The 13,884-nt window shown below is 50.0% G+C and overlaps 1 protein-coding gene across 1 annotated transcript in view; it reads left to right on the forward strand.

Annotated features, from left to right (window-relative positions):
* The window catches only part of NOL6 (nucleolar protein 6), a 29,860-nt gene that overhangs the window by 14,481 nt on the left and 1,495 nt on the right, over positions 1–13,884 (forward strand). Inside the window, exons 21-25 of the mRNA XM_082075408.1 lie at positions 298–395; positions 1,602–1,726; positions 1,886–1,975; positions 4,501–4,698; positions 13,670–13,771. Of these exons, the coding sequence (XP_081931534.1) occupies positions 298–395; positions 1,602–1,726; positions 1,886–1,975; positions 4,501–4,698; positions 13,670–13,771 (613 nt within the window). The remainder of the gene's footprint in view (positions 1–297; positions 396–1,601; positions 1,727–1,885; positions 1,976–4,500; positions 4,699–13,669; positions 13,772–13,884) is intronic.

Genomic DNA, 13,884 nt, shown 5'->3' on the forward strand with positions numbered 1-13,884 from the left:
CTCCCTCATGCTCCAGCGCCAAGGAGTCTGGGTCAGGGGGGTGGTGGGAGATGTGGTGACCAGGGCAACGTTACACTTTTTGCCGGTTTCTGTTACTTGAGGAGGGAGGAACAAGGGTGAAAGGCTTTCCCTGGTGATTTAGAGAAGGGGAAGAGACTCATGCTTGTTCTGGATTTCCCTTTCCCACCACAGACATCTCTTGGGCTATGTATGGGCTGGGCATTGCTAAGTCACCCCCAAGCCCCTCTTGCTGCCAAGAGAGCAAATGCTGGTGTTGAATTTTTGTCTTGTCTGCAGCTCTCCTCAGGTTGGGTTCCTGCGCTTCCTCAACCTGCTGGCAACCTTTGACTGGAAAAACAACCCTCTGATCATCAACCTGAATGCTGGCCTCACAGGTGAGCAGGTAGCATGCAGGAGAGCCATGGCATGAGGGTCTTGACCCCTCTTTGGTCAGTGCCTGGCTCTAGGGGTCTTGGATACATGGGGATGTCACAGCTTCTGCTGAGTGCAGGGAGATTTTCCTCTCCCTTACTCCTGTCCTGCCTTGCTTTGGAAGCCTTCTGCTCCTTCATAACTGCTGGGTTTGCTTGAGGCTTTGGCCTGGCTCTTGGGGGCCAAACCTTCAGTTGTGCTGGGAGAGCAGGCGGACTCTTGAATGGGAAGCTTCAAGGCTCCTGCGCTGTGTCTGCATTGAGAGCTCTGCTGTGCCACTCACATCGTTGGGAGGATCTATTGGTCCTCGGTTTCAAAACCTGCAAGGGAAAAGGGCTGCAGTTCTCCAGGTTTCGTTACCTCCCAAGCATTTAAAGTTTCCTGGTGAAGGTTTCTGGTTTCCAAAGGAACATGTTGGTACGTCCAGGTGGACCTGCAGTCCTCCTCTCTTCCCTGTGTTTTGTCTGCTGACCATCTTTCGGACACATGCGGTCTTTCCCCAGGAGCCAGAAGAGACCATGGGATTGCCTTTGGTTTGGGTGGTGGTGAGGTGGGGAAGCTAGCTATGGCTGGCTTTTGAAGGTGATTTATAAGAAAAGGTCAAGCTGCTTGGTAGTGGCGTATGCAGTGCTGGAGGGAGTAGCTGTTTCTGTGGGTTTCAGCACTCCCTCAACTTCTTCTTTTCTGAGACAGAGAATTGGGTTTTGGAACCTGATACTTTTCTACCCTTCAGCTTTTTCGATGAACTAAATAGTAAGTGGTTTTGGCCAAGAGCTAGTTTTTCCATATCTGGGGCAGGGGGCAAAGTAAAAAGCTCTTTGGGTACAAACTCTGTTACAAGCTTATGACGTGAGTTCCCAGTCAATGTCGGTCCCAGTGCCTGCTGTGTCTTGAGCCATGTCTGGGCTTATCTGGGTTGCTTAAGAGCAAAGGTCCATCTAGCGCTCCATCTTATTTTCAAGATTTCCTGCAGGTGGGCACTGAGGAAGTGTGAGAGCAGAGCAAGCCCATGGTGATAGAACTCCGTTTGCATGTGGACCATGGGATCAGAGGGTGGGAGAGGATAAAGCCTGTTGTTGTGCCCTTTTCTGGGTTGCGATACATGGGTGAGAAGGATGGAGGGCTGTGACTGGGGCAGAGCATCTCACTCATCTGCCTGTGATCCCCAGATGCTGACTGCACAGAGATCAAGAACAAATTTATGGCTGCTCGCTCTCGCCTTCCTGTCATGTTCATCGCCACCCCCAAAGACCAGTGGAGCTCCATGTGGACCCAAGAGCGACCCTCAGCACAGGTGAGCTGGACCCTCTGTATTTGCCTTGTGGTGGGTGCTGGCTTGGGGCAGTTCCCTGCTCCCAGTGCTGGAGCCAGCACCAGTGACATCTGTGTGAGCTGGGTTCCTGCCACATCCAGGACTGCCAAGTTTCACTCTCTGGCTTTCTTCCCTCCCCAGATCCTGCAGCGCCTTCTCGTGCTGGCCTCAGAGTCCCTCCGTGCCTTGGAGGAGCAGCTCATGGACCCGCTCAACAGCCAAGATGTGAAGGTAACGCCCCAGGGTGCCAGCATAAGGATTTTCAGGCTCTGGCAAAGCATACTGGTCATCGGTGGTCATTGCCGGGATCTGTGGTTTGGATTCAGGCTGTGGCCACATGTGATTGCCCCAGGACGAAGAGCAGCAAGGATGGGAGCTGCGAGGCTGGGGCATCACTGTGCTACCCCGCTTCTGGTGGACCCAGCTCTGGATAGCAGCTTGGGGTAGAACATCATTGACTGGGGAAAATTTATTTTGAATTGAATTGGTCACATGTCTGTGGCTGGAGCAAGTAGTATCTTGGGATACTCTTTCTTGGTGTAACTACAAGTCTGGCTCATGTGCTCGAGTCTAACTAAGCCCAGGTGACAGAGGCTTTGGTAGGACATTAGCAGTCACTTAAAGAAGATGTTATTTTGATTTGAGCAGAGGAGCAAGGCATTATATAGTTTAACCCTTTTCATTTTCTCTTATAAGTTAAAGCATCCATTACTCAAATAGACTTGGGAGATGCAGACAGTTTTTTGCCCTTTGAGGGGAGATACGTGCGTTTTGCAGAGGAGCTGGCTGGCGTACCAAATAGTGGCCTAGGCAGTTGATGCTGAGAGGACTCAATAAGCCAAACAATGGTTATATATGACAGATTCACATTAGAAAAATACCCCACATATAGTGGTTTTCTTTTTCCTACCTAGGCAATATAAAAAGGATTTATTGATGTTGCTTTCAGTTCTGCTGCATTTTGCACTGGTGATATTTCAGAGGTGAGATCTGCTTGAGGTGGGAGCAGTGTGTGTTGCTTGGGATGTGATGGGGTGAGATGCTGCACACCTGAGATGTACCTGCTGTGCTGCAGTCGCAGTGTGGACCCAAGACTGAAACCCAAGAGGTGCAGTGTAAGCTGGGCGGTGCAGTTAGCTCCTGAAACAAGCTGTCCCTGTGGGTAGCATCTTCTCAACTCCTTGACTCACCCTCCTTGATCCTCCTTCCCCCTCCTCTCCCCTTGGCTGTTGCAGTGGACTCCTTTCTCATGCCCAGGCTGTCCCTCTGGTCCATACCGGCATCCTCCCAGACCTGCAGCTTTCTTTAGGGATAAACACAGGATGCTGTTTCCAGGGCTGCTAATCTGTAAGCAGAGTGTGGGGATGTGAGGAGGGAAGAGCCTTTCCAGTGCAACCTGGAGTTGCCTTCTCTTCACATGTATCTGAGGGGGTGTTCCAAGCTTTTTTTCTCTGCATTTGGGTTTTCTGGGGACAGGTTGGCTCTCACGTGGATGCATATGTGGATTTGTGAGGTCTGTTTCTTTGTTCCCGGAGGGTTACAATAAGCCATGGTCTTGGTCAGCTGGGTGGGAAAGGGAATCTGTGTGGACCAGAGCTGGGACTCAGTGCTGGTGACTGATGTTCTACATGTGTGTTCTCCCCAGCCTGGCTATAAAGCAGCTCTGAGCAGTGGATTTTCTGCCAGCACCACATTGGGCGGTGTCCCACGCCTCTGTTTGTGTCCCTGCATCATTTATTCCATGAAAACATACACGTAGTTTTATGGTTTTTTTTTCCATTTTAATGCAGCACTATCCACAGTGCCAGATCCTGCTGTCCAAATATTTATGTGTCTGGGATTGCTCCTATCCATCAAAGGGGCTTGCTCTCATCATCCTCTGTCTGCTTGATGGAAGATGCTGCTGCTGTCTGGAGCAGCTCCTGCTGGACAGATGGGACCATGCTGTTGTTGCACAACTCCTTGTGTCCCCGGGGTGTTGTTTGGCTCCTGTTAGCTTCTCTGCTCCCCTCTTTGTTCTGAGACCCTGCTGCGTGCAGTACAGTTACCTGTCTCAGCTCACCATCTGTCTGTCTCTCAAATGCCCACCCAAAGGTTATGCACTCGGGTGGGCTTCCTGGCTTCTCTGGTCAGGGCTGAAGAGGACCACCTTGGACCTGTGGAAGGTTCTTCTCCAGGGACTGTCCCCAAGTCCTGGAAACAGCGGTTAGATTTTTCTGCTCACCTGGGAAAGCAATGGGGTAGAGAGCATAGTCCTTGTGGCAAGATGTCTGATGTGGGTTGGGAGTGTCTCCTCTAAGGGTTGAGCTTGCTGTACAGTTGGGCTGTGGCAAATGAGTGTGTCCTTCCTGATGCACTTTGGTGGTCCAGAGAACATTTAGCCTGCCCAGCAGGAGATGGCCATGGTGGAACCACCTTGCTCTCTACAGAATCCTTGTTACAGCACTTGCATGGGGTCTAGGGGAGTGAGGGTCAGATCCTTCTGATGTCAACAGAGCCCATGCTGGATCAGGGACTTACCTGAGCCCAGGAGTGTGGTGGCCTGTATGGGCTGGAGCTCCCTGTGGCTCCACCACAGCTATGTTCTTCCTGTGGATGTTTTGGCAAACTTGCCATTTATCTCACAAAAAATTTGGCTTCGGTTTACTGCATTGTAAGAAGAGACTAAAATGCAAGCAAAAACTTGGGAAACCTCTGTGATCTCTCCTGCTTTCCTGTGTCCTATATTGAGTAGCACTGGTCTTTTCTCCCTGCAGATGGTCTTTCGCCCTCCTTTGGACCTCTACGATGTCCTGATCCACCTGAATCCAAACCAGATTCCTCGGCATCTGGAGGGTGTGGACCGGCCACTAAAATCATTTACCCGGGGTGTGGTGAAGAACAGCGCTGCAGTGAAGATCCTCTTCCCTGTGGTGGATTATGACCCTGTACAGTGCTACCTCCAGGAGCTGAGGGTAAGCACAGCCCTTTGGAGAGGCACAGGGGACAATCTGCCTAAGGAGGAGTTGCCTTCTGTTATTTGTGTCATTAATTGCCTGCCACTGCAGGAGCTTGTTTATGACGTCTTTTATGTATTTTGCATGAGACTGTCTCTCTTTGTGTGCATCTGAAATCACTTCTTCAGCAAAAGAGCTGGTGATTGCATCACCCGTTCCATGGAAATGGGAGTGCTGCTGATGTGAGAATGGCCACATATACAAAGCACCTGGAGCTTTTGCTGAAGAATATGATATTTCAGTGCAAAAGTGTCTTTAAGCCATTTGTCTCTGGTCTGTCAATTAATTTTTTTCATGGCTTCTTGTACCAAGTGGGGTGCCTGATGGGTGGTAGGTACCTGTATTTTCTGGAAGGAGGTACAGCAATCCATGGTGTGATACCAGCAGGGCTCCTGCTGTTAGGCTGATGGTTGTGTGAGCCATAGAGGCTGAATATTGGTCACAGAGTGGTTTCTCTGGGGATGGTTACACACGTGATTGCAGAAGAAGTTGGTAATGTGGGTATATGGAGAATATCAGTATCTGAAGTTATCAACCCAGTGCTTGTCCACTGTTTAGCTGTGCCAAAGTCTCAGCAAACTGGGGAGATATGCAAGATGCTGGGTGGCAGTGGTGATCCACACCAGATCTGGACAGGCAATACTTTGCAGATGTGCAGCCTCTGCCTCTTTGTTGCTAGTGTACGGTAGAGTAGCTGAATAAAATGTTCATGTGCAGAGAGGTGGGGCTGTGATGGCCTTTTTTCAAAACCTGGTTTGACTTTGCCATCCCTTACCCACAGAAGTGCCGTGAGCTGTGTCAGAACTGCTACAGGAACTGTAGGCTGGCTTTGGCAGGGAAGTGCTGCAGAGAGATCTGCCCCCTGTTCCCCACTCAGGGCAGAGTCGGCTTTGACATTAGTGTGGGCTGTGCAGAGCCCAGCCCTGTTAACTGCCAGCTGTGTCTGGGAATGGAGATTTCCCACCTTCCTGGCCCAGTGTTTGATGACCACTGTGAATATTTTTCCCTGTTATCTGACTGGGATTTCCCTTGTTGCAGCAAGTGTTGACTCCTCAGGTCTCTGTGGCAGCTGAGCTGTGCTAGTGGCTGCTTGCAGGAAGGCAGAACTGGAGCTGGGGGTGCTGCAGCTTTAGCTGTGCTCTCACAGCTCCTGGCTGGTGCTCCCAGGCTGCAGGGCAGGTTTGAGGTCTTTCATCTTGTGTTTCTCCTGACTGACACACCAGGAGGGTTTTGTCCACCTTCCCATATTCTTCTCTTGCCTGAAGCTTTGGTATCAGCTTCTCTCCAAGCTTGCACTGGGGAAGGAGTTGTGCCAGCAAAACAAAAATAGATTTTGGGTAGCATCTCTTCCTGGGATGCCTTGTACAGGCTCTGCAGGTTTCAGCATTTGCTGGCCCCCAAGCTGGCTAATGCTACACAGCCACCAAGCATTTCGCTGTTGCTACCACGCTCAGGAGTGGTGGCAGCTGCAAGGAGGGACAGCAGAAAGGGTCAGATCTTGCCTCCATGTCTGTAGAAGGAATTGCAGAGGTGCTTGAATTAAAACTCCAGTTCAGGCTGGAAGATGCTGTGCTCCTCTTTCACTTTAACCCAGGTAGCTCAGGAGGTGACCACAGAAAACTTGGATGTGTTTCTTTGAATGTTTCTCAAGCCTAGGCACAGACCTGTTACCTCCCATGCTGCCTACCAGCTGCTGTTTGTGCTGGTCTCTGCCCAGTCTGTGGGAATGTGCTGTGCCTTCAGTAGGGCTGCTAGGTCTAGCAAGGTGCGAGCTTGGTCTTTCTGTCTGGGACAGATCAAGGGATGAGGCAAGGAAGTGAGAGACAGGGATGCATGCAAGACATCTCTAAATTGAGGAAGACCTCAAAATTGTCCCACAGTTTCCCTGCAAGTAGTGCTGCTTGTTTAACTGGAAAGTCATGGAGGAGAAGAGAGAGGAGAGGAGATGCTCAGTGCACTCCCGCCTTTGAGAAAGAAGGTGATTTTGAAGCTGGAGGTCCCGCAGGACACATTGCTGAGAGTATGTGGGGCTTTCTTGAGGTTCAGGATATGCAAGAAGGAGGGGAGAAGCACCCTGCACAAGACTTAAAGGGAGCAGGAAGCACAGCGGCTGGGAACCGTTCACAATTTCAGTCTTTCCTGCCATCTATCCGAGCAGGAATATCAAGACCAGCCGCTCTCTTCTGTTCCCTGTATGATGAGGATTTAACCTGCCACCATGAAACCTCAACCAGGAGGCACAGATCTGGGTAGGAAGTGAGTTCCTGAAGCCTGAAGTCCTCCTCCACCTCATGCCCCCACCAGGATTAGAGCTGAATGGAGCCTTTCAGCAGCTGCCAAGGTGGTGGAGATGCCTGCGTGCACGGGGCTGGAGCCGCTGTGTCTCTGGGGTCAAGACTAAAGCAACTCTCATGGGGACCTGACAGGACACTGACTTGGTGTGCGAAGAGGACCTGGAGACCGTTGGACAAGCCGATGGGGACAGCAGGCTCCTTGGGGAGGCTGTTAGCAGGCTTGCAGCAAATCTGGCTGTATGTCTCAGCAGGAAACTCATCAGGGTGTGTTGCAGTTTATAGGACTTCTTTGTGCCTCTGGTAAACTTGGTGTCAGCAAATGGCTTCAGAAGTGAAAGGTGTACAAGAGGCTTCCCTGGAAAGCAACTTTTATTATCCTTTAAGCGATTATGACTTAATTGATCCAGTCAATTATGGCATCAAAACTGAATTTTACTACCTGTTTTCTTTAATGCTGGTAATAATAGACTTGGAATAGGGTTTGGTTGGGTTACAAATTACAACTGGTTCTAAATCCAGTATGCTGACATCCCAGTGAAGAAACATGGATATGAGTAAAGGCCTTATTGGAAGCAGTGTTGTGTTTCCTTGATGTCTCTTGTCCTTTGGCCTGAGGGTGCTCAGGAAGGAACAGAGAAGGAACTGGTCACAGTTTCTCTGAAGAGCAAGCTAGGGGTTAGAGAGCCTGAAGTCTGCCTTTGCAGCCCTGGCTGGGCAGCTTTTCCTCATCTTGAAGGCTCTGAGATGGGTACAGCTGTATTCCCTTGCAGCCATCATATTGAAGATATCTTGCAGTACCAGTTCACTTGGCTCTTGTAGCTTCTGGATCAGTAGCAGCCAGACCTGAAGGGCCTGATGAATATCTCTTTCTGGGAAAACAGGTGTTTCTTCTCCTGGAAGAGTGACAGAGGTGATGCTGCACATGCTTTCCGATAACTCAGCTGCATCCACCTGCGTTGAAAGTCCTCAAAAGCTGACTTTGCACTGTGGAGTCACCAGCAAGTGGGTGATGCAGAGCTGTCGGTAGAAACTACCCCATCAGAATAATCCAGTTCTGTTTTGCAGTGTACAGTGTTGTTGCCTAAAGGCAAGACCTTTGCATTGGCTTTGTGCTTTGACCTGGCTTTGTTTGGTAGCCTCTCCAGCACCCATCTGTTTCTCTTCCTCTGGGTCAGCCTGGGGGTGACCCATATGCAGTGAGAAGCTGGTGCTGGACAGCAGTGAACATGAGAAATTTTGGATGAGAAGGCAGCTTGGACGCAGAACTGGCTGGCTTTGACTCAAGGTAATTTGCTCTCCTTTAATAGCACAAACCACAGAATTGAGAAACAGGGTTGTAGGTGAGGCTGACAGGGCAGCTGTGGTGGGTTTACAGCAATGGAGACATCTGCCACGCAGCAAAGCTGTGGGATTTTGTTCTCTTCTGTGGGCAAAAAAGAAACATCGCCCTTTTCTGAGCTGGCCATGTGAAAAAGGGATTTAAACGGGGACAGAGAGTAGTGTCTTGCTCAGTAACCAGGAGATGCATTTTTCTCCTGTCCAAGCTGTTTACTACTGAAGAAGAGGTCTCTTCTCAAATCAAAGGGGTTAGCAAGGCAGGAGCACTCTGGAGCTGGAGGGTTGCTACATGCCTTCCCCAGGGAGCCTAATCAGAGGACAAAATGAAAGGAGGGGAGGCGTTGAGTTCTTACTGCCTTCATTTTTTTTCTTGCTCCAAGGAGACATGATGCAGGAGCTGGTCTGATCAAGTTGCTCTGGTTCCTGGGAGGCTCTGGGTAGAGATCAAAGTCTGGTCCTGTAATTCAGATGGCAATTTCTTCAATTCCAGCACAGACAGAAAAGGACTGTTCTGGGAGTCTATCCAGATCAGAAGGCTTTGCAGACAGATGCTTTTGAGGGAAAGCAGGTTCCAGACATTCTGCAGAGAGGGCTTCCCTGGAGCTGCAGCCCATCACCAGCTTCCCCAGGGCCTGTGGTTCTGAGCACGTTGATGAGCATACCCTGGGTCTGATCCTGGCAGGGACTCTCTAGAAAAGCTAAATTACAGTGTAAGTGTCTCAAATGAGGCTCCTGTGGGATCTCTATGACATCACATGGCTGGTCTGTGTGATGTTGGCTGTTGAGGAGCAGAACCCCCAGCCATTCGCTGGACATGGCATGGGAAGACGTGGTCAGCACACCTTTGCTCCAGGGTGGTTTGACTGTCTTCTAGAGCTCAAGAGCCAATCCAAGGACACAGGACTTGTGGATACACTTGCCATGCCCATCTGCATGCATTCAGGAGCTCACAAAGCCCAAAGACTCTGGTCACCTCCACAGGGTCCAGAGTTGTTGTCATAGCAGGGGACATTGAGTGAAGCTGCCTGAGCCCTGTCCATCTGTGTGCCTGTAGCACCTGTTAAAAAACCTGATGTTTCTTACCATGCATTTGGTCTCATTGGGTCACTGGTTGTGAAGTGCCCTCTTCTGCTGAGAGTTAAGCTTTCTCTGTCTGCACATTGTGTGTCAGAGATCTCATGGCAGAGGAGCTGCCCATCTTGTATATGGCAGATCTTTTCCTGTGCAGATGGGTAAGAAAATGTTTCCTGCTTTACTGTACACATCCTTCCCTCTAAAACAACGTTTTGCATTTCTTGCACCTTCAGACAAGACTGATCTGGAAGACTTACAGCCCTTTCCTTTCTTCCTCCCACAGTGCAGGAATGTGTTTCTTGCTGCTGCATGTTAGGAAAGAATTAATGGTATTAAAAGCTCCCGGTCTCTTACACTATATAAGCTGTGGTTATGGGATGTAGCTGGGACTGGTGGAATCTTTTCAGGTCAGACTACTCCCTTCCTGTTTTGACTGACAGGGCTGACTCCTCCTATGGCAACTTCCAGACAGGCAGAGACAAACTGGAAAAGCTGTGTGGGCCCTCATGGCATGGAGGAAACCCTCCTGCCTGGATCTGTGCGCTCAGAGAGGCAGAAAATTCCCCAGTCTTACAGCCATGGAGCAGCTCTTTGACCCTTAGTGTAGCGCCCAGGGTTGCAGGTGTATGCACATGCATGTGCATACACATTTAGACATACATGTGTGCATCGAAGCATCATCCTTCGTGCTCCTTGGGTGAGCTCAGAGGGTGCCTGTGGCTGCATTTCTTCTGTGTTCTTCATGCCTTCCCAGAGGTCCTGTGGGATTTGTCCTGTAGGAAGTGACTGAAGACTTTAGTCTCAGATATTTAGGCAGATTGGTGGACAAGGCGTGTTTGCTGATGCAGCCAGGAGAGCATAGGTGTCATTTTTCCTTGCCATACTTTGCCACTGCCCCAAAGCCCAGGACAAGGATGTGCATGTGGCTCTGATGAGGCACTCAGAGGTGTGAAGGTTTGGATGGTTTGAAATTCCTTTTACCAGCTGAATCCCAAACCTTACACCCAGGTTTCTTTTCTCTTTTAAAACCCCTATGACACAGAAGTAACCCCAGCCTGGGTTTCTTGACAGTGTTCCTTGCTCTGTTTGGGTGTGGGGGAAGGCTTTGTGTTGTGTAACCTGTGAGCATCAGGGCCAGGTCACAGTAGGATAACAAGGACCATGAAGTGTTAACCAAAAATGTAGTCGTTCAATGCAAGTAAGTAAATTTTAATATGTTTTTATACTGGTGGATCCTTCGCTGAGAGCACTTAATATTTTAAGTACTGAGTGAATTTTGATTGACCCACTTGCCGCTTGAACTGCTGTTGCAGCAGGAAGATCTGCCTTTTGGGTGCAGAGAGCTCCCCAAATGGCTCCTCTTTTTCCAGCAGCTGTGATGCAATGAGCCTGATCTCTGGATATAAGTAGGAGCATTGAAAAAAAAATGGGTGGATAAATGGTTAGATGAAAAGCCCCACCCCTAAACAACAACAGTGTGGTTGCTTAACTAACAATGAGCACTTACCTTGTTGCAAAATCCTCACTTCTGTCCAAGCAGCTTAATCCACTAATCCCGTTTAAGATCAGGGGTTTGCATTACTCGACACCATTCTCCATCCTTCCATTCTTGCAGCCCAGATGGCTCCTTACAGACCTTGAGATAATCTTCCAGGTGCCGTGTACCCCTTCCCAGGACGATGAGCCTGCTCCGAACTGCAGCCGTGAGCTTGCAGGTCCCTCATGCTTCTGTGAGCTGGGAACCCGCTGTAGGTTTTGCTGATGGCAGGGTTCCTCCTGAGCAGGGAGAGCTTTTCCTGGGCGTTCAGAACTGGATCGCAACCAAAGATACAGCAGTTTGGGGAGGGAGTAGGGCTTCAAATGAACTCCCTGTCTTTTCTCTTAAACTTTCCCTCGAGGAAGGTGTTTTCAGGCTCAGGCAAGCTGGTGGCACTGAGCATGGGATGTGGAAAGGGAGGTGAACTGTTTGCGAAGCACGGTGACTAACGCACCAGACCCTTGTAATGTTGCAGTTTCCCACGAGATGAATGTGTGTCTCCACAGCTCTGCGAGGCTGCCCCGAAGCGCCGTCACGAGGATGGTGCTGGGAGCCGCGCAAGTGCAGAAGCTTGCATTTTGCTGGGATTTTGAATGGCATGTCATCTTAACATCTGCTCTCTGTCTGGTTAAAAGGTGCCGGGTATCAGGTCAGACAATGGTTTTACTGGGAAATGAGCTGAGCCTCGGAGGAGGGCTTCTTTCCCACCAATGCTTCTGGCTCCTGTCCAGCAAGACGTGCCTGTAAAAAAATTACCTTTCTCGTAGGGAGCATTGTGTGGCGCTCAACCTTGCCCTGTAGACTTGTGGGGCTTTTTGAGGTTCTCACATGCTGTGCTCCCCTCTGGTTCAGAAAGCTGCACATTGGCGGTCAGCGTGCCCTGAGCATCTTTCCCTTCCTCCTGCTGTTTGCTTTTCGGCAAGAGGAGCATTCCTTGTGGACTGCGCTCTGAGCGTAACCAGTGCCTCTCAGCTGAGAAATGCCAGGGCGGGTTACCTCTTAATGTATTTTTAGGCAGTGTTTTTTCTTGCCAGTTTGGCGCGATGATGCCTTGACCAGCCTTGCCCCTGTGACGATCCCATTAAGTGGGATGAGCTGGAAGGTCTCAGGTTCTTCCCAGCTTGATGGCCTAACCGTATTGCCCGCTGTTCATGATACTTCAAGTCTGAACTCATAAATGTGGCTCTGGAGGTTGCAGACAGCACCACCCCACCCTGCTTATCAGGTTTTTACTCCTAAAATACCACCCCACCCTTTGGGATCACTGGTAATACCAACCCAATCCACGTTTTCTTTCGTTCTACTGCAATCCTGGTATGTCCATACAAGACCCCTTCCAAGCTTGCCTTGGAGGTTGAGTCTTTCACACACATCCTCATTAAAACCTCATGATACAATGATGCCAGCAGAGACCTTTGCTTTTTAAGAGTGTGACTGAGTTGCAGCTGGAAAACTAAGGGGATGGAGGAGAAGGATGAAGAGGGAGCAGAGGGTCTGTATGTCTTGGGGTAGTTTGCTCCAGAGTTGCTGAGGCCATGTGCAGAAACTTGTCCTGTGCTGATGCTGGGGGCTGTTTGCCCAGTAAACCTGTGCTGTTGCCTGATGTTAATCTCCACCAAGGTGAACAAGTGTCAGGGAGCAGCTTCTTGGCCGTCTTGCTCAGCTGCACTCGAGATTTGTATCTCCAGGTGCCAGCATCTTGGGTGCTGAGCTGTAGCAACAGACTTGTGTTTGAAAAGCTGCTTGCACACGGTGCTGTTCACTTCTGCTGCAGCATTCATCACATGCCTTCTACAGTGCTGGGAATCCAGCTGGCGTGGGCTTGGGGAAACCGGACTGTGGGCTTCAGTCATCTATTTATGCAAGATCTCTTTTTGAGCTTTCCTGCCCAGCTCTGGCAGAAGATCTACTCATTGACACAGCTGCTGGAACACAGGGGCAAGGGGAACAGATTCCTGCAGTGCCTCCAGTGAGCATTCCACCTCTTTGCACTTCATTGGGCATTGTGTTACTTAAAATTTCTTCTGTTATGTTTCCGTTTAGACACTGTGTACTGACAGCAGATGCTTTGATACTGTGGTTGCACAGATTGCAGAGCTCGAGATGTTGGCCTCCAGTGATAGACCCTTGATTTGGGCTGGTCTTCACTGCCGTGTAGTGAAACATATTGTGGCAGGGTTGCCTGTTGGGCAGGGTCCACCTCTTGCCATCTGAGGCACTGTGAGATCTTGAGGATGGCTGTTGGACATTGGGATAGGACAGCTTGGTTTTGCCAGGTCCAGCTGATGAGGGACCATGGTGAGGAACACTCAGTGGGTTGTCACCTGAGGGGTCCAATGTCCTTAACTTGGATTCTGGTTTCTGGGTGCTCCTGCAGGTCTGTGGGAGGTGGTGGGTCATTGTTTCTGCTCTCTGGGACAGCAAAAGGTAGTCAGCAATAGGTCTGCATTAAAAACTTTGAGGCAATGCACTGTATCCTTCAAGGCTGGGAGAAGAGAGGCATCAGGAGGCACCTAGGAATTATCCGTGGGCTGCCAGTTGCTTTCCTTGTGAATCCCCTGGAAGAGCTGCACTTTTGGTCCTGGTTGGTGTGGAGCTACCGTGTGTCGCTGTGTAAGGAGACTGAATCAGGGATGGGCTCTGGCTCCAGGATGTCTGGCACAACCTCTCTTTGTTTTCTACCCAGGACGCCTTCGGCGATCTTGCCTTGTTCTTCTATGACAAGCATGGTGGGGAAGTGATTGCAGTTTTGTGGAAACCTTTGAGCTTTCAGCCTCAGCCTTTTAAGGTGAGTTCCTGACTCTAAGCTTCGTGTTGTCTTTATGCCCGAAAACCTGTGGCACTTTTTTTCTGCGTTGTAATTGGTTTGTCTAACTCTCGTCAGCTGCAAAGACCTTGGAC

Source organism: Streptopelia decaocto (assembly GCF_964273445.1).
Source record: "Streptopelia decaocto genome assembly, chromosome: Z".
NCBI classification, from domain to species: domain Eukaryota; kingdom Metazoa; phylum Chordata; class Aves; order Columbiformes; family Columbidae; genus Streptopelia; species Streptopelia decaocto.